Raw genomic sequence first — 19,588 nt, 5'->3', positions numbered from 1 at the left:
AAAAACAATGTGGTATTGGCACAAAACTAGACATGTACACCAGTGAAGTAAAATTAAAGACCCACACATGAGCCTACATATAACTTCAGCCACTTAATATTTGACAGAGACACCAACAACATATGCTGGAAAGATGAAAACATCTTCAAAATATGGTGCTGGAAAAACTGGATTCCACATGCAGAACAATGAAATTAGACCCATATCTAATTAACAAAAATTAACTCCAAATGGACCAAAGACCTAAACTTGGAACCTAAAACACTGAAACTGCTAGAAGAAAACATAGGCAGCACCCTACATAATGTAAGTACAGGAAAGAACTTCCTGAATGGGACTCTATTTGCCCAGGAATTAAGGCCAGCAATTGACAAGTGGGAACTCATGAAACTAAAAAGCTTCTGCACAGCTAAAGAAACAGTCAAATGGGTGAGGAGAAAGCCCACAGAATCAAGAGAATTTTTGTCAGCTATATATCTGACAGGATTAATATCTAGAATATATAAAGAACTCAAAAAAAAAAAGTCAAAGAAACCCAAGAAATGAAACAAACAAAAGAGAAATTACCCATTCAAAAAATGAGCCTGGGACCTGAATAGAGAGTTCTCAAAAGAAGAAAAAAGAATGGCTAAGAAATATCTCAAAAAATGTTCATTGTCCCTAGTAATTAGGAGAAGAGAGGAGAGGAAAAAAATCAAAACAACTTTTAGATATCATCTTACCCCATCAGAATGGCTAAGGTCAATGGAACAACCAAGAACAGTTACTGAAGTGGGTACAAGGATTGAGGGGATTCATTCACTGTTGATGGGATTGCAAACTGGTGTTGCTACTGTGGAAATCAGTTTGGAGAATTCTCAAAATCTAAAACCTACCATATGATCCAGCTATACCACTCCTTGACATGTGCCCGGTAGACTTGACATTATACTCCACAGATACTTGTTCAGCTATGTTTATTACCTCCTTATTCACAATAGCTAGGAAATGAAAACCATCTAAATGTTGTACAGCTGGGGGATGGATAATGAAAATGTGGTCCATATACACTATGGAAAGAAAAATGAAATTATTAACTTGGCAGGTAAATGGATCAAGAGTGTGTGTGTGTGTGTGTGTGTGTGTGTGTGTGTGTGTGTGTGTGTGTTTAAGTGAGACAACCCCAGACCAAGAAATACAAATGCTACATGTTCTCTCTCTCAGAGGCTAGCATGAAATCCTCAGATATGAGTAACATAGCTTGTAGTTACTACAGAAACTAGGAAAGTAAAACAGTACCATTGCTGCAATGGTGGGTTGGAGAGCAATAGAGAGGGACTGCCAGGGTGCAAGTATTCTGATCATGGGAATGGGAAAAGGGGGATTCTGTAGGTAGGACGAGGGAGGTAAATACAGAAGATGATAGGAAGAAGGTAAAATAACAATAAGGATGTCTCATAAAGCTGTAAGCATACAAGTGATCTGATAGGGGATATGGGAAAGGGAGGGAGAAGTAAGATGTAGAAGAAAGTGGGAGGAGAGTAAAGGGAGTGATGGTATATAAGTGATCTGGTGGTGGAGATGGGAAAATAGGGAATGGAAGGGAGGTCAATACAGGAGGAGGGAGGAAAAATAACAGTATGGATGTCTGAAAAAGCCACAAGGAATCATGCTATTCACTATTTATCGTAAGAATAAAAATTTAAAAACCTATAACAAATCCGTGTATAACTACATATACATTTTTAATGAACTTCTCATCTGTGCTGATGGCGCTCCCTCCAAGAACCAGAGACCACCTAACAACCTCCTACACACACACACACACACACACACACACACACACTCCAATACCAGATATGAGAAATCATCTTTTCAGTTGTTGGTTAGGGCTTTCTGAGTCTCCAAAAACATACAGCCTATTGCTGTTGCCTTCGGTTACCCACCCATAGAGGTGGAAGGTAAATCTCTATTGCTGAAGTACCATGTACTTCAGTAACAGGGCCCCAAAACTGCTGATCCTAAACTGATTTGAATACTGTCTCCCTAAGGCGTAGTTTTCATGGTTCCAGAAGGCTCCAATACAATTTTTCAAAGGAGAGGGGCAACTAACAGTTCTACCCAGTTGTGATGCCTATGAACCATATCAATGACCAGCATAACAATGTAATTCTATAGGTTCAGTAGTGACACACATATCTGGGTGGTAACTAATGGCTCTGTAATTGAATTTACAAATGGGGATACTGTAGGGAAAAAGGGCTGGCTGAAGAAACCCACCCTTGCCCTGGAGCCCAGAACTGGGGAAAGATGGCTCAGATCAGGGCAGAAAGAAACTCAGTCAGACCAGAGCCATCTCTGCCCCTGGCCAACCGACTTGTGAAACCGACCAATCACACAGCAGGACAGTAGAACCCTGGCCCCAGTCAACCCCTGGTTGACTCCACCCCCAAGACATCCTATGTAAACCTCTCTGGTCAGTTTTTTTTTTTGTTTTTTAAAGGCTGTTCCCTCCACCCTGGTAGAGGTAGCTACTTTCCTAGATTCCTCCTTCCCAAATAAATCTCTTTCTCAAAAGAGTTTTGGATATGAAGATCTCCATTCACTAGGGTAGAGAAGATCTGTCCTCGCTGAGACATCCCTCACGGACAAGACAAGGGAGAGCTGAAAGAACAAAGCAAGGAGGAGCTGAACAGAAGATCTTTGCTGAGATGTCCCTCAGTGGACAGAGCAAGAGAAAGCTGAAAAGTAACACTTTTCTCCGGAGCTGGAGAAGATTGCTACATTTCTGTAAGAGTTTCCCTTTTTGCAGAGTGAAGCAAAAGAAGCATCCTCTTAGGCCAGAGAAGCAGAGCTCTGCTAGGAAGCCCCCTGAAGTATAGCAGCTCTGGATTGGCATATCCTACAGGGATACCATCCCCCATCACACCAAGTATATCCTGACTTTCCTGAGAAGTCAGAAAAATTTCCCTTCCAGGGTTGGGCTACTTCTTTACATTTCCAACCATCAGGGCTGTGCCGAGCAGCTTGAGGCGTCCAGGATACCTTGCCCTCCAGGGCTGAACTGTCTCCTTGCAGTTCCAGTCATCAGATTTGTCCTAAGCAGCTCAAGGTGTTGCCTACTCCCTAGGTCACCTTTCCCCAGAGTTGTTGCAACAAATTTACTTACATTGTTGGTGCCGAAACCTGGGACCACCTGACTATAGGTGACACTATTCCCAGGGAGCTTTACCCTCCCCATCAACAATTAATCAAGAAAATGCCCTACAGACTCACCTATAGCCAATCAGATTGAAGTATTTTCTCCTTTAAGGTTCCTCTTCCCAGACAAATCTGGCTTATGGCAAATTGACAAAAACTAACCAGAGAATTTAGTTCCTGTTCACTACATTAAAAATATAGTTAGTAATGCCCCATTTAAAGTGAAATAACTATCTATTATTGGTACCTATAGGCTTTAAGATTTGGTCCAGCAGTAGTGGTGCACACCTTTAATCCCAGCACTCGGGAGGCAGAGCCAGGCGAATCTCTGAGAGATCGAGGCCAGCCTGGACTACAGAGCGAGATCCAGGACAGGCTAAAAAAAAAGATTTAGTTAAGAAGGTATCAAAAAGTAGAATAATTTGGAGCAAGGGACTGTTTTATGTATTTTAATTTTAAGTGTGGGTTTTTATTTTCTGTGACTTTGAATTGTTTAACTTGTGTGTGTATGTTGCATTGTTAGTGGAGTCTGTTTAGAGCGGTCATTTATTTTACTCTCATATGTTCTGTTCTCAGAGCAGTGGAAAGAGCTCGGTGCTGGAAAGCCTTGTGGGGAGGGACCTTCTTCCCAGAGGGACTGGTGTGGTCACCCGGAGACCTCTCATTCTGCAGCTGGTCCATGTATCACCAGAGGATAAACGAAAAACAACAGGAGAAGAAAATGGTAAATTTCAGAACTGGAGTAAGAATTATTTTAAAATGTCGTTCCATTTTTGTATATTTTTAAGAGCTGAATTTCAAAGTAAAAAGTTGATTGTGAATTGAGAAATAGTGGTATAGCAAAATCAGAAATCCTATGGAGTAGTATTAATCTTTAACATAAAACAATTTTTATTGATTTGAATTGCTGTATAAAGTTGTTGGGAATAGTCCCTTTTAAAAATTCAGCTTAGTAAACTGTCATTAAATAGAAATCAGTTACTTAAAGTTAAAAAAAAAAGTTCCTATTTTACTTGCCTTTTTCTGGGCTCTTGTGCTCACTAATTTTGATTATACTTTCTTTAGTCTAAGAGAAGGGCTATTACTTATAGAAAGATTCTTTTGTTTTGTGAGACAGGGTAGTTCAAATTGATTTCAGAATCACCATATATCCAAGAATGACCTCTAACCTGTGATCCTCCTGCATCTAGCTCTTAAATTCCTAGATTACAAATATGTGCTGCCAGGTCCAGCTGTAGGAAGAGATTACTAATTTTTATTCTTCTTATAGTAAGGTTCACCTCTAGAATATCTACTATTTGTACTTGTAAAGGCCCTCCCCTTTGCCAAAACCTTTTTATATTACCTAAACTGAGGGGTTTGTTGGGTTTTTTGTTTGTTTTGTTTTGTTTTTCAAGACAGGGATTCTCTGTGTAGCCCTGGCTACCCTGGCACTCCCTCTGTAGACTAGGCTGGCCTTGAACTCAGATTCACACGTCTCTGCCTCCCAAGTTCTGACATGAAAGGCATGTGCCACCACCGCCTGGCTCTGACTTTTTTTTTAAATAGAGTATATGAATAGTAAGACCAGAGTATGATTATATTCATGGTTGTATATAGCTGGTTCTTAAAAAATTAAGGTAATTTTAAGAAATGTTCTCTATTAAGAGATCTTGTCATACATATGTACATCCTATATTAATCATATTAGTGAGATTTGAAATGTCTGACAGTAGTGATCCTGTTCAGTTCAGGGTCTGACTTAGACTTGTGTGTTGTAGCACTTTGTGGACTTGCTCTTCCTTTCAGATAGTGTTTGTACTGAGCGCTCTTTGGGGAGGTTTGTCCTCAGTGTAGTTTCATTGTTTACCTTCTGCCTTGAGGTGGGGTGGTAGTTACATCTGATTTTCTCCCCTTCATTTATCATAGAAGAAATTGGTGATGATGACTCTAATTTTATTTTAAAGTAGGGGGAAAAACCTGTCATGAGCATCTACTATGACTTTAAAACAGGGACTCCAAAATAACTGAAGAAAGTTAATGAGCTTGTAGATATTAGTAAGTATATTTTACAATTGACTGTCAGCTAAATAGGAAACTTTTAATTGCTAGGTATCGTCTTGATATACTAGTAATTATTTTATATTTTAATGTTTATTATTGAAGTTCTTTTTGTTTTATTTTGAGACAAAGTCTTGCTACATAGCCCTTATTGGCTTGTAATTTACTGTGTAAACCCAGGCTGGCTTATCATTTGTAGTGATCTTACCTTTGCCTCCCAGTTTCTTGTATGACAGACCATGCATGACTATGCCCAGATTATTTAAAGTTTGAACCTTGAATTTAATCATTCTTAACAAACCTGTGTTTTAGCTTCAAATATCTAGAATAAAATTTTCGGAATTTCATCCTCACCAATTCTATCAAGCACATTACCTAATACCTTCAACCAAGATTCATAATAGGTTGTCTTTTTTTTTCCCCTCAGCTATTTTGAAAGGGCGGTTTTTCTACCAGAGACCATCTGCAAATGTGATGTTTCATTAAATAAAGCTTTGCTTGTTAAGAAGGGATTAGACATATCAGTTCCTTGCATCACCTTGATCATATACCCAGCATGTTTTGTTGGTGGGGAGCAGGCCAATAAAACTGCACATTTTTAACTGCACATACATTACTCCTGAGCTTAGTCCCTGTTACATATGTGAATTTCCTTACATGTAAAGAAAAATACATACTATGTTCCTACTTCCTTGAAGTGATATCTCAGCTACTTTTGAGTACAAAAGAAATACAAATTTGGGTATTCAATTTATTCTTATTCTACCATAATTCTTTGGTTTCCTTTTTTAAAAGTTCTTCTTAACCATTTATTTCTATTTATGTGTGAATATATGTGTGGATGTGGTATGTGTGTGCTATTGCAAGTGTGCCCCAGTCAGAGGACAACTTGGGGAATTGCTTATCTCCTTCCACTATGTGGGTCCTGGGGATCGAACTCGGGAAATTAGGCTTGGCAGCAGGGGCCTTACCTCCTGAGCCACCTTGCTGGCTATCCTTACCTTCTTATCAAAACCACTTTCTCCTTTGGATAAGCAGTTTAGGCTTATCAGATCATTCTAACCTTGTAGAAATTAAGAGCTAATGAAGCAGATTAACACACAGTTTGGATTTAAAAAACATGAACAGTGAGAAAAAATGGTTTTGAAGAAAGCACCACAAAAAAGCCACCAAAAAGTTAAAAACAAACCCCAAACCTTTTTGTATATGGTTCTTTTCATTTTGTTTGTTTATTTATTTATTTATTTGTCGATTTATTTATTTATTGAGACAGGGTTTTTCTGTGTAGTTTTGGTGCCTGTCCTCAATCTTGCTCTGTAGACCATGCTGGCCTCTAACTCACAGAGATCCTCCTGGCTCTACCTCCCAAGTGCTGGGATTAAAGGTGTGTGCCACCACTGCCCAGTTTATTTTATTTTAATGTTATCTTACAAATCCACTTTTATTTATTTACTTTTTGTTAGTTTAAATCCATGAAGGGTACAGTACCACTGTTCCCACGGGCCCAAGTTACAAGCTTACTATTCTTCTTTTCAGGTCGCCTCCAGGAATCAGTGTTATTTTTTCCTTTTAGACACATAAACAAATTGCTCGCATTTAAAAAAAAAAAAAAGTTAGTTTCATATTGGGCATGAAAGCTATAAAAGCTCCTTGAGATTTTTACACATAAGAGAGTCCCAGTTATTGATGTGTTAAGAGCATTGCATTGTAAAATGAAACAGAGTAATTTTAACCTGAGGTCTGTGAAAACTGGCTAAAATACTTTGTGTGTAATGAATGTAATTAACAGAAATGCAAGAATTGTGGCAGTAGATTCCTGTTGGGTTGAGTTCATGAATATGAAGACTTAATGTTTGTGGTGTTTTGCTAAATGCAAAGAAAATACTCTTAATAAATGGTCATTTTTAGCAAATAGGCTAATTGCATTTACTTACTAATTCTGAAAGTTTCAAAGGATGTGCTTATCATATTTCCTGGGCTCTTTTAAACCAAACACTTTATCTTTTCCCATAGTAGGCTTTCAAATAGCTCAGGCAAACTTTTTAAGAGTAAAATAATTTTAATACATTTAGAATTAGCAACAGTAGTAACAAAATTATAATGAAAATTTGTTTACAAAAATCGTTTAAAAGTCAAGGCATTACACACAATATGCTTTGCTGATAGTACATAGAAATATATTTGTTCCTACAATTCTAATAATTTTAAATAATTAAATGCTTATGTGCATTTGAAATATAATCATGTTTCTACACATTTAAGGTTTTTTTAAAGTTTTAGGGATAAGCATTAAAATTACTTTGTGCTATTTCTCTTTAACTACAGACCCTGCTACATGGAAAAACTCAAGACACCTTTCTAAAGGTTCCCTTTATCCATTTGTTTTTAGCCCTTCTTTTCTAGAATGCCTGCATGTGTGCTTATGTACCCTTACAGGCTGTGTGCATCTGTTTTCCTTCCATTTTCATTTACCTCTCCACATTGACTGCAGGTGTTGGAGGTTCTTGTTAGTGTTTTGGCATTGTATTACCATGCAAGCTTTTTTGGTGGAGAATTTACTTTAATTTTTACAAAAACGTAATTTTGAAACTTTTATATAGCCAATTAAATTAAAAATACCCCTGTGGTCTCTGTGAGTTGTGTCTCCTCGATTAATCTGGTCCTTCAGAGATGCTTCTTGGAAGGAGGTCCTAAGCTTCAAGTAGGGTCTGGTTTTATGTACCTTTATTCCGACAAAGAATGATAGACCTTTTACTAAATAAATGTTTATGAGAATATCTTATTTTTATTTCAGCTGACTCTTACGCATTAAATAGCTTAAATTATTAAGGTATTTTAAGCTTCTGAATTTGATGAAAACAGAATAGCTGTGCTTGGGTAAGATGTCAAGAGGAGCAGACTATGACTACAAACTAGCAGGATGTCAGGTCCTTACAGTACATACATTATTTCTGTTTTTATTCATTTCATACATTTCTGTTGTACAATTCTGTGAGCAAACATCGACTTGGTCTTGGGAGAAATCACTTTGGCAGTAGGCACTTCAAGCAGCAGTGTCCTGTCACTGAGAGCTTAATGTGTAGCCAACAGAAAACCAATTAAAAGACAGTGAGTTTTTTCAAATGGGGAAATTAGCTATTTCATTCACATATTGCATGCATATTTTAAACTTTAATGTTATGTACACATTTGTTATATATAATTTGTTTTTGCATTATTCAGTGGAATTCTTAATTTTTCTTCCTATGGTTCTTTAAAAGTTTTTGTTGGTTAAACTGCTTTCATATATAAGATGTTTAAAGAAATTGTCAGTTATCATAATCACAAACAAATAGGGAATGAACAATTTATTTGTCATAACCAGAGTTCACACGCTGGTAGGACTTGAAGGCAGTTTGACTTGACGTTAATTCTGTCTTTGTAGTCTATGCCATACTTTAAAAATGTGAGTTTGTATTTAGCAGTCCAAAGTTGAGACACTTGTTAATTTTAGTCAGTAAAAAGCAGTTCACTGAGTTACTGTTTTAATTAGTAACTATAAAGCTCAATTTCTAGTCTCTAAGAAATGAATTTTTCTTTCTCTAGGAGTTGAAGCAGAAGAATGGGGTAAATTTCTTCACACCAAAAACAAGGTAATCATTCAAGAATATAAAGAAATAACCTATAGGAAATAACATTGTGTAAGGATAATAGGGAACATAGTTCTTACTGGCACTGGTTTTCTTGTTTGCTGTAAAATAAAACTTGTCTCAGTAACATTTCTAGCCTCAGTGGTTTAACGTGACTTCATCCATTCTAATTTGGAGATTTTTAAGTGTTGTGAGATCAGGCAACTTTGAAACAAATGTTAGAAAAATGTATAGATGAGAAATTGTGAACTAATCTTCTGTAATAAATCCATATATATTCTTTAAATGTGGCCTCCACTCCTTAAGAATTCTGATCTTATTTAGAATATGGTTCTTTTTGTTTCAACAATTTTTAGCTTTACACAGATTTTGATGAAATTCGACAAGAAATTGAAAATGAAACTGAAAGAATTTCAGGAAATAATAAGGTAGGCACTGTTTAAAACCTAGAAGACTTAAACAAAAGTAAATATATTGCTGAACATTTTCCGTCTATAATAATATACAAGCACATTGCAAAGTCATAATCTTCCCTCTCTCCTTTTGATGGTCATGCTAGGAAAGCGCTCTACCACTGAGCTATATCCTAAAGACAGTGTCTGACTAAATCACCCAGACTAGTCTTGAGCTTGGGATCCACCTGTTTTCACTTCCTGAGTAGGTGGGAATTACAGTCCTGTGTGTTGCTGGACTTGGTTTATAAATTCATACATAATCTTAGTCTCTTTTTAAAAAACAGAGTTCTCCACAAACATAAAAACTTAGCTAAATAATTATCTTTTGGTATAAGTTGAAGTTTATTTCTGAATTCCCAGGATTGGGGAGATAGAGGCAGAAGGATGTGAGTTCAGGGAAATAGTTTTATACACCATGAGCTAGGGACATAGCTCAGTGATAGATGGTTTGTCTGGTGGGACACTGTTGTAGTTTCTAATCCATTACTGTGATGAATACCCCAACAAGGCAACTGAAGGGACAAGGTTTATTTAGCTCAGTTCCCAGTTACAGTCCATCATGACAGGGAAGTCACACAGCAAATGCTTACTTTTTGAAGCAGCTGGTCACATGGTATTCAGAGTCAGAAGAGATCATTGAGTGCATGAATACATACTAATTTTTAATTGTCTTTTTCCACTTATATAGCTGAGGTACCACTCACAATTCAGATGAGTCTTTCCAATTCAAGAGTGATAAAGACAGTCTCCTACAGGCAGGCCCTTTTCCCGGGTGATTCTAGTCCCTGCCAAGTTGACAGTTAACACAGATTATCAGACACACCTACGTGTGCACGTGCGTGCACACACATACACACCAAAAAGTTTATACATATAAAATATTTCACTTATATTTTGTGGTCTTAATTTCATAGTACTTGATTACAGTAAAATATTTTACTCTCTAAGAATGTGAGAATTTAAATCAAGTAGTCTAAGATACTTTTAACGTCAAAAATCAAAATCAGTCTCATTTAAATCCTTTTTGTGCCCTTTTTTAAATTACCTTTGTTTATATTGCTATTCTATGTTATCTGGAGGAACTTTAAACCTCACAAATGATCCTGAGCAGCAGTAATATTCAGTATATATTTGTTGTCAGGTCCTGTGATATAGAAATTATTTCCTGACAAAAAGGCATTGTTTGCAGCTGTTTTTTTGTTTGTTTGTTTGTTTTTTGTTTTTGTTGTTGTTGAGTTTTTTTTTTTTTTTTTCAAGACGAGGTTTCTCTGTGTAGTTTTGGTGCCTCTACTGGATCTCACTCTGTAGACCAGACTGGCCTGGAACTCACAGAGACCCGCCTGGCTCTACCTCCCGAGTGCTGGGATAAAGACGTGTGCCACCACCGCCCGGCTTTTGCAGCTGTTTTATGTGCCTGTTGAAAACATTTGCCTCTTTGAGTAACAGTTTTGCTCACTGTCAAACTCTAAGCCGGTACCTTGGAGTTAGTGCTGTTGCCACCACATTTCTTAAATTCCCTACACCAGGTTGAAGCTGGATTATGACATGAATTTAACTAGAGAGGACTAGATTATGTCAGGGGTAGCTTTTTGTCTCAGAAGTCTGAAAATTGAGGTACATTGCCTGAGCAAACTCTCACTCTGTGTGTACACTTTTGCCACTTGCTATTCAAATATCTAGGATCAAATTCTTACCTGTTACTCTATCAGCTCAGGAGCATCATCATTTTTGGGTAAATGAAAAAATGCATTGTTCTTTTATTTAGTACGTAATTTGTTAAGCCCTTTTTAAAAATAGCATATGCATATGGAAAAGAAAGTGAACTCATATAGGGAGAAGAAATTTTATATATTAATGGTATGTGGTAGAGTAGGGTTGTAATCCTTGTTTACATGATTGGCTGCCTTCTCATTTATGTGTATCATTAAGCTTCTACTACTGAAAAATTTTAGGAGCCATAGTTTAATAAGTATTTTAAAGCATCTAAAGTCTATGTAATTGAATGTAGTTTACTCTAGCATTTCATTCTTGAAATTCAATGTTTATTATAATATATTTGGAAATTGTTTTTAGGGAGTAAGCCCTGAACCAATCCATCTTAAGGTTTTCTCACCCAATGTTGTCAATCTGACACTTGTGGATTTACCAGGAATGACCAAGGTAAGGAATATCTGTTGCTCACATTTTTTTTTAGAAGATGTGTATTGTTTTCTCTTTAACATTAACTTAATATGAAAATAATGAGTTGATATTGCAGTTACTGTTATTATCAGAACATTTTATATAGTTGAACCCTCCTTTCTCCTTAAAATGCTTTATTTACCTTGGCTCCCAGGGTATCATAGTCTAGAATTTCATCTATAATCTCACTGGCCACTTCTTTTTTTTTTTAATCTCTTCTTTAGCTGCGCAAAACACAGTCTGATTAGATTGATAGTATTATCAGATCTTACAGCTTTAAGTGCATGAGTTTGAACATTCAAGTTATTTGCAGATACCTGTCCAGCTGTCCACTTAGCATATAAATTTAAATGTTTTAATTAACATTACAGCTTTGCTATGTCTAATACCAAATTCCTGATCTGTCCTCTAACTATATTTGATCCTTCTGTTATCTTCCCTATCTTAATAATTAACAATTACACTGTACTAATTGATCAGCCAAAACGGTACAGTAATCCTTTTGATATTTCTTTACTTTCTATCTCCCCTCCTTTCAGCGATCTCTGGGCTTTCCTTATTTTTATAATATATCCAAAATTCTATCACCTCCTTGCGTATCCATGGCAAAAGTATCAATTGTTATTTCACTTGGATTAGTATAAATTACAGGGTATATAATAGGTCTCACTTGTTTATTTTTATGTGCATTGGTGTTTTGACTGTATGTATATCTGTGTGAGGCTGTCAAATCCCCTGGCGCTGGAGTTACAGAAAGTTTTGAGCTTCCATGTGGGTGCTGGGAATTGCACCTGGTTCCTCTGGAAGGTCAGACAGCACTCTTAACCACCGAGCCATCTGTCCAGCCCCCTGTTTTTTACTTTTAAGTAACCACAGTGTTCTATTAAAGTGAAAATTAGATGGTATCATTTCTTGGCTTGAAATCTCTTCAGTGACTTCCTAGTTCTCTTTACTGAGAGTAGTGATAGTTATAGCTTAAGTTCTTGGAAATATCTATTCCTGTATTATTCTTCCACTTTGTTAGAGTGTGTTTTTATTTCTCCATCTCAAGGTGGCCTTTAACTGTCTATTGTAACTGAGGATGACCTTGAACTCCTCATCCTCCTCTCCCAAATCCTGAGATTATAGGCCACCGTACTTGGTTTATGTATTATTCTTCTCTAGTTTCTTTTGTTCTGGGGTTCTACCCTTATTGCTCACTCAGTATGGAATGATCTTTCCCTGCATATCTGTATGTACTTCATTTTGCCTTTAATTTCTGCTTAGTTGTCTAAATTTCATTATCTAATTGAGGTAGACCCTGTTTATTCTGTTTTAAAACATCGTGAAAAGCAAGAATTTAAAAGCATCACCACCCAGCCTGTTCTGCTGTGTTCTTGATAGCCCTGCCTGCCACTTGGATGGCACACTTGTGTCTGTTTATTGATTGATGCTCTAGGATGGCAGGAACTTGAATCTCCTGATTTTATTCCTGAGTTTTAACCCACCATGTAGAAGAGTGCCAGATGCCCTCACCCAACATTGAATGAATGAATGAATTCATCTGCCAAATAATGAATGAATGGTCATCTGTATGCAGTTGATACTCAGCAGTCCTTGACATGATTTATGCAATAGTGAATTTTTGATATTTGGAAGAGTTACATTTTGAGGCTTTGCACATTGCCAGATTCACAAATTCCTTTGTAGCACATTATTAATTTACTTTAGCTATTTGTAAATGCAGAAACACTTGTATTCTATAAACTAAATCTCTGGTGAAAGCTGAGTTGGTTTTGATTATTGGTCATCTTCGTTTGGTTTAGGTACCTGTAGGCGATCAACCAAAGGATATTGAGCTTCAAATTAGAGAGCTCATCCTTCGGTTCATCAGTAATCCCAACTCCATTATCCTCGCAGTCACTGCTGCCAATACAGATATGGCGACATCAGAGGCACTCAAGATTTCCAGAGAGGTGGATCCAGATGGTAAGGACTGATGTTTTTTTTAATGAAGGTTTGACTTACCATGGTAAATCTGTCCTCAAGAAAAGAACATTATTGAAAGGAATATCTCCAGTTAAATGCTTTCCTACTTTTCTCATAACTTTAAACAGCAATTAGGATGGAAAACAGTTACTTGATTGCTGTAAAGGGTAGGCAAAAATACTTTCCATAAGGTCTGTATTTGCAGTAGCTACCCAATAATTTTAACATCAAATTACTTTGTAAAATGTTTCTTATTTGTGTAAATGAAATTTTAGTGTTTGAATAATCAACATTTAAGAATAAATAACTCATAATCATATAGATCATTATGAGATAGGAAATAATTACAGAATCTACTTTCTGCAGATAAAAAGCACATAGACAAGCTCAGTCTAGAGGGGAGTCTTTGAAGGTATCTCTTTTATAAGGCATTCTTTACCCACATTGTGACTCTGTGATACTTAGGCTATCAGAGGCTTCTCTCAGTCTGTATCCAATGCTAGCTTTGTTATGAGTAGAGATAATTGACCTATAAGGAAACAATTTTTTCATCTAGATATTTGAAGACCGACATCTGTGTTACAGCTTTTTTTTCCTGCTTTGAAAAATAATTTCAATAAAAATTTAACAAGTGTTAATTAAAATTTCCATAATTAGTGGGAGGTAAGGGCAGGAAAGGGTCATTTTCACCTACAGTGAGTTTGGGGCTGGTTTGATCTACATGAGACCCTGTCCCTAAAAAAATTAATAAAAACATAAATAAGCAATAATAATATGGGCATATATTTGATCTAGTAATTTTTTTTTTGAGACAATGTCTCACTATGTAGTCCTGACTGACCTGGAATTTGATGTGTAGATGATCTAAATTGGCAATACATTGCAAGGAAATATTCCAACATTAAAATATGTATTAGTATCAAAAATTAGTATATGTTACTATCAAATACATTTATTAGTATCAAAAAATATATAATACCAAATTTTAAAAGTGGGGCTGGAGAGATGGCTCAGTTGGAAAGTGTTTGCAGTGTAAAAACAAAGACACAAGTTCAAATCCCTAGAAGTCAGCACAACAGAACACCTTAGTAACCTCAGTGCTGGGGCAAAGGGAGGAGGGAAGACCCCCTGGAGCTTACTGGTTAGCCAGTCAGTGAATTCCAGCTTCAGTGAGAGACCCTGTCTCGAATAATAGGATGGAAAGCAATTGAGGAAGACGTTTCATGTATGGACTCCACATAAATACACATACACATGCACATACACACAAAAGCAATTAAGTGTAATTTAGAAGCAACTTCTTAATGGGGATAACACAATGTAAGAAGACAATGTAAGTGGTGATTTTTGTAGGTTTGGAACAAAAGAAAAAATGTTTATAGCTGAAAAATGCCTATTTAAAGTTGTACCTGCAGAGCAGCTGGAATTATTACATATATTGGTGTAGAGTGCTGCATTTACTGTGGGAAAAGAGAACAACTTTATTTTTCTTTCTTTTGCTTTTGTTTTTTCAAGACAGGGTTTCTTTGTGTAGCTTGGCTGTCCTGGAACTCATTATGTAGATCAGGCTGACCTCTGCCTCCCAAGTACTGGGATTAAAGGCATGTGCCACCACTGCCTGACTATGAGGAACAACTTTTAATCAGCAATCCCATGTTAAATTTTCATATGAAAATCTCTGGAGCTTGGTATGCTAGCTCACTGTAACACCAGCATCCAGGAGGCTATGGTTAGCCTGGGTTGGTGTCCACTCAGAGAGACCCCGTTTCAGATATCTGGGGCTTACTTAGCAGGTGATGGTTTAGCAGGTGATAGTTAGCAGGTGATGGTTTAGCGGGTGATGGTTTATTAGCCCATGAGGCTCTTGCTGCCAGGTCTGATGATCCAGAGTTGGAGGCTTCCACTCCCACGTGGTGAAAGAAGAAACAAAATCATGAAAGTTGTCCTCTGACCTCTCCTTGAGGTTGTGCTCACATGCCTCTTCCACTCCTTCCACCCCCAAAGAGTAAATGAATTAAAAACCCCTTTGTATACAAACATCTATGTCAGGTTTATTCATGGTTCTCCCAAACTAGAAACAACTCAAATATTTCTCAAAGAATGAGTAGCCAGATTAGCACACACATATAATAAACAGCACTGTTGAACAGTGACCTGCTGATGTCTACTACAGTGTGGACAGCACTCAGATGTGTCATGGTGAATCAAAGAATACAGAAGCAGGACTGAAGGACAGGTTTGGTTGTTCAGCAGGAGAATTGTGGGGTGGTGGAGCTGTTAGGCATTGAGGTGTTGTGTACTTATCAGAAGAGTAGAATTAGACTCTGGGAGTGTGGCTCACTAATACAGTGATTGCTTAGCATATCCAAAGCCCTAGGTTTCTTCCCCAGCACTGCCAGAGGTTGGGTGGGGGCAAAATTGTACACCAAAAATAGTTACTATTAAACAAAATGAAAAGTGCTTAGAGATGTTGCCCTAAGAACTAATAAGAAATTACTTATGGAGCTGGAGAGTTGACTCAGTGGTCAAGCGTACTTGCTAATCTTGCAGAGAACCAGAGTTTGGTTCCTAGCACCCACATCAGTCAGCTCACAACTGCCTATTACTCTAGCTCTGGAAGATCCAACACTCTTACAGCCCCCATTGCATGCACATACATAGAAACTCACATATACATAATTTTAAAAAGTTATTTTTAAAAATTACTCGTGAAAACAAATTTTAAAATTGTATGCCATATTTAATTTCATATAAAGTAACTAGAAGCAAATGTTAGAAAAATATTTCCAAAATGATGAAAGAGGCAATGTGTTAGGTAGAATTATAGATGAAGAGTTTCCTTTATTGAATGTAATGCTTTTTTTAAATGAATCTCTCTTCCCCCTCCTTTTTATATTTACTAGGGCGCAGAACTCTAGCTGTAATCACCAAACTTGATCTCATGGATGCGGGTACCGATGCCATGGATGTATTGATGGGAAGGGTTATTCCAGTCAAGCTTGGAATAATTGGAGTAGTTAACAGGTTAGCAATTAAAATGGAGTAAGGGTACTGAAGAGTTGGTTCAGTGGTTAAGAACACATGTTAGTTATTCTTACAGAGGACTTAAGTTCAATTCCCAACACCCACATTGAGGGACTCAACCATTTGTAATTAGAGCTCCACGGGATCCAACACCCTCTTCTTCTGTCCTGTAAAGATGCCACCAGCATACATGTGCATATATAAACATGTATGCACGCATTTTCACATGAATAAAACAAATGTTTTAAAGAACGGGGTGAGAGTCACAGCATTCTCATTTCAAAGCAAGTCTGAATTTTTGAAAAAGAGTCTAAAATGTGTTGCTGCACTGTGTTCCCTCTTGTTCTGGTGCTGGTATTGCTGCAGGGTCACTGCATTGTAAAGAGACAAAAGCCTCTTGAGTATTTTGGAGTTGTGGTGGTGGTGGTGGTTTTGTTTTTAAGTATTTATTAGCATGTATGTAGAGGTCAGAGGACAACTTGGCAGGAACCAGTTCTCCCCTTCTCCCATTTGGGTTTTGGTGTGTAAACTTGGGTGTCAGGTTTGGCAGCAGGTGCTCTTACTCAGAGTCACATCAGTGGCCCTTTTAAAAAAATGTCCTTCCTCTTTCATTTTTCTCATGGAAAATGTTTCTAAGATAATCAGTGCCACAAAATGGAAGATGATTTAATAATTACAAATTCTTTCTACTACTTATGTATGAGAGTGGTATTGGTAAAGAGAAAAAGTATTATCTAATTTGTACCCACTCAAGAAAATTTAAAGGTGGTTGGATTTTAATGATTGTTTTAATGCCATATCATTAGTAATGCTGTGTAATTGCCAGGATGTGACTTGGAAACATTAAAGATATATCCAAAAAGTTGCTGATATTAAAAATTCAGAAAAGAAACCAACTACTTACTGTTGAGTGCCCGTGTTTTATCCATTCTACAGTGAGCGGTTTGCAGTGGCATCCTTTGAATTCTCACAGAGCAGTCCTGCTAGTGGGAGGCAGTGCTGTGCTCAGGTGACAGTCTCTCTTAGGTCTCAGTTTCTGTACGGTAAGGAAACCAGTTATGGGGAGACTGAGTGCCAACTCTAGTTTCTATGTAGTCTGGATATAATAAGATTTAAGTCACGTGTATATCTCTGGGCCTCAGGTCATTTAAAAATGAAAATAGTTTATAAAATGATATCTAAGGTCCATTCCAATTATCTCTGTATACATTCCTTCCTCGCCTAAAGACAATGTCCAGCTAGTCTCTTTTCAGGCAACCATATACTACTGAACCCTGTATTTGTAGATGATTACACTTCAAGTTAACTTCTTTATTCTTGGTAGAATTTAGTCACCTGCCAATCAGTAAAATATAGCTGATTAAGGTGTGCTTACATTTTTATATCAGTCTACAACTTACTTAAGGTTCCTGCTTTTGTGTATATGTTAATAGTAGCCACGAAGCTGATAGTTCCAATCTTGGCTGTCTACCTTCCTTGATGAGTTCATTGACTGAGACATCAGTGCCCTGAGGTGTAATGATGGTGCCTGTTGTAGAGAATCACTCGAGATCTAAGTCAACAGCCTGTGTTAAAAGTCAGGAAATGCCATCTGGTGCTAACACTCATCCAGAGTAGAGGAAGGACATTAGTGGCTTCAGTTGAACAAGTTTGTTATTTTTCCACCATAGGAGCCAGCTGGATATTAACAATAAGAAGAGTGTAACTGATTCAATCCGTGATGAATATGCTTTTCTTCAAAAGAAATACCCGTCTCTGGCCAACAGAAATGGAACAAAGTATCTTGCTAGGACCCTGAATAGGTAACATTTTTACCTTTTGATGATGAAACGTTTTCATTTTGCCAACAGGTGTCTTAGAATGTTTAATTTCATATATATTTTCATACTGTTCCTTATAGCCTCACCTCTTGAGTTCTTGTAAAGCAAATGTCTCTATTTTTATTGGGATGTTTGGTATTAAATCATGTTGTCTGGAATGAGTATTCAAATAATTTTCTTAATTAGGAAGTATTCTGTTTTTTTTTCAATTTTCAGTTCAAACTCATTTCCCAAATTACTATTATGGTTAAATACTCAAAATTTACTCAAAAAATTTTCAAGAATGTTTACAATCAAGTAGCAATAGCAACAAATCTTTGGGAAGTCCATCAAAGGGAGTTTACACTTTGTTGAGGCCCAGATCCACTGGAGTGAAGATTCCCAGTTCATTTAAAGTTGCTCTGGATGGGGTCTCCTTTTATCCTTAACCTCCAGGATGAAAATAGTACTCTCAAAATCATTTAACTGTCCACATGCCCACAAAGCAGGATTAGTGATTTGGGGCCTTGGAATCGAATCATAGCCAAGGAGTATGCTAATCCCATTATGTAATTTATAGCCATCTATGCCTGGCTTTTTGAAGTATCACCCAAATGAATATCAAAATACTGATCTGTTTTATGTGGCCCATGAGAACAGCAGCGAGCTGTCTGGACAGAGGCAGTGGCCATTGTGGATGGAGTACAGGAAGCTTCTGGAACTGATGCCAAGAAGGCAGTAGCAACCACAGTACCCTGACTGAGCAGTTGGGAATATTTTGGCAGTGAATTGGGTTTTGAACTTTACTAAGATATCAAGTGACTTCCTGACACTTTAGATTTCATGAATTTAATTAAAATTTTCAGTTATCACATGATATCCTTTTTAATTCAGAATTTCTTTTACATTTATTTATGATAAAAATAACATGTGTTCCATACCATCTATTCTGAATACCTACCGGTTTGTAGGAACTGAAAAGGCCTTCCTTTTATAAAAGTGACTGGAGAGAAAACCATGTTCTCTTATCCTATACATTGAAGGCAGATGAACTTGGATCTTAGGAAGACAGATTTAGGGCTGGAGAGATGGCTCAGACGTTAAGAGCACTGGGTGCTCTTCCAGAGGTCCTGAGATCAATTCTCAGAAACCATATGGTGGCTCACAACGTCTATAAGATCTGGTGCCTTCTACTGGCCTGCAGGCATACATGCAAGCAGAATACTATATACATAATAAATAAATCTTTTTAAAAAAGGATTTACTTACTTTAAAAGAAAGAAGAAGACAGATTTATTATACTATGTTGGGT

At 37.1% G+C, this 19,588-nt stretch overlaps 1 protein-coding gene across 4 annotated transcripts in view; it reads left to right on the top strand.

Moving 5' to 3' along the window:
• The window catches only part of Dnm1l (dynamin 1 like), a 55,656-nt gene that overhangs the window by 16,915 nt on the left and 19,153 nt on the right, over positions 1-19,588 (top strand). For 2 of the 4 annotated variants that reach the window (XM_036195602.1, XM_036195601.1), the window contains exons 2-9: positions 3,757-3,904; positions 7,546-7,584; positions 8,806-8,852; positions 9,206-9,277; positions 11,378-11,464; positions 13,291-13,453; positions 16,357-16,477; positions 18,148-18,279. In XM_036195602.1, coding sequence (XP_036051495.1) covers positions 3,757-3,904; positions 7,546-7,584; positions 8,806-8,852; positions 9,206-9,277; positions 11,378-11,464; positions 13,291-13,453; positions 16,357-16,477; positions 18,148-18,279 — 809 coding nt within the window. The remainder of the gene's footprint in view (positions 1-3,756; positions 3,905-7,545; positions 7,585-8,805; positions 8,853-9,205; positions 9,278-11,377; positions 11,465-13,290; positions 13,454-16,356; positions 16,478-18,147; positions 18,280-19,588) is intronic. The other 2 variants (XM_036195600.1, XM_036195599.1) reach the window with 1 other exon arrangement.

Source organism: Onychomys torridus, chromosome 8, assembly GCF_903995425.1.
Source record: "Onychomys torridus chromosome 8, mOncTor1.1, whole genome shotgun sequence".
NCBI lineage: Eukaryota > Metazoa > Chordata > Mammalia > Rodentia > Cricetidae > Onychomys > Onychomys torridus.
This window is presented reverse-complemented; position numbering and strand designations above follow the sequence as displayed.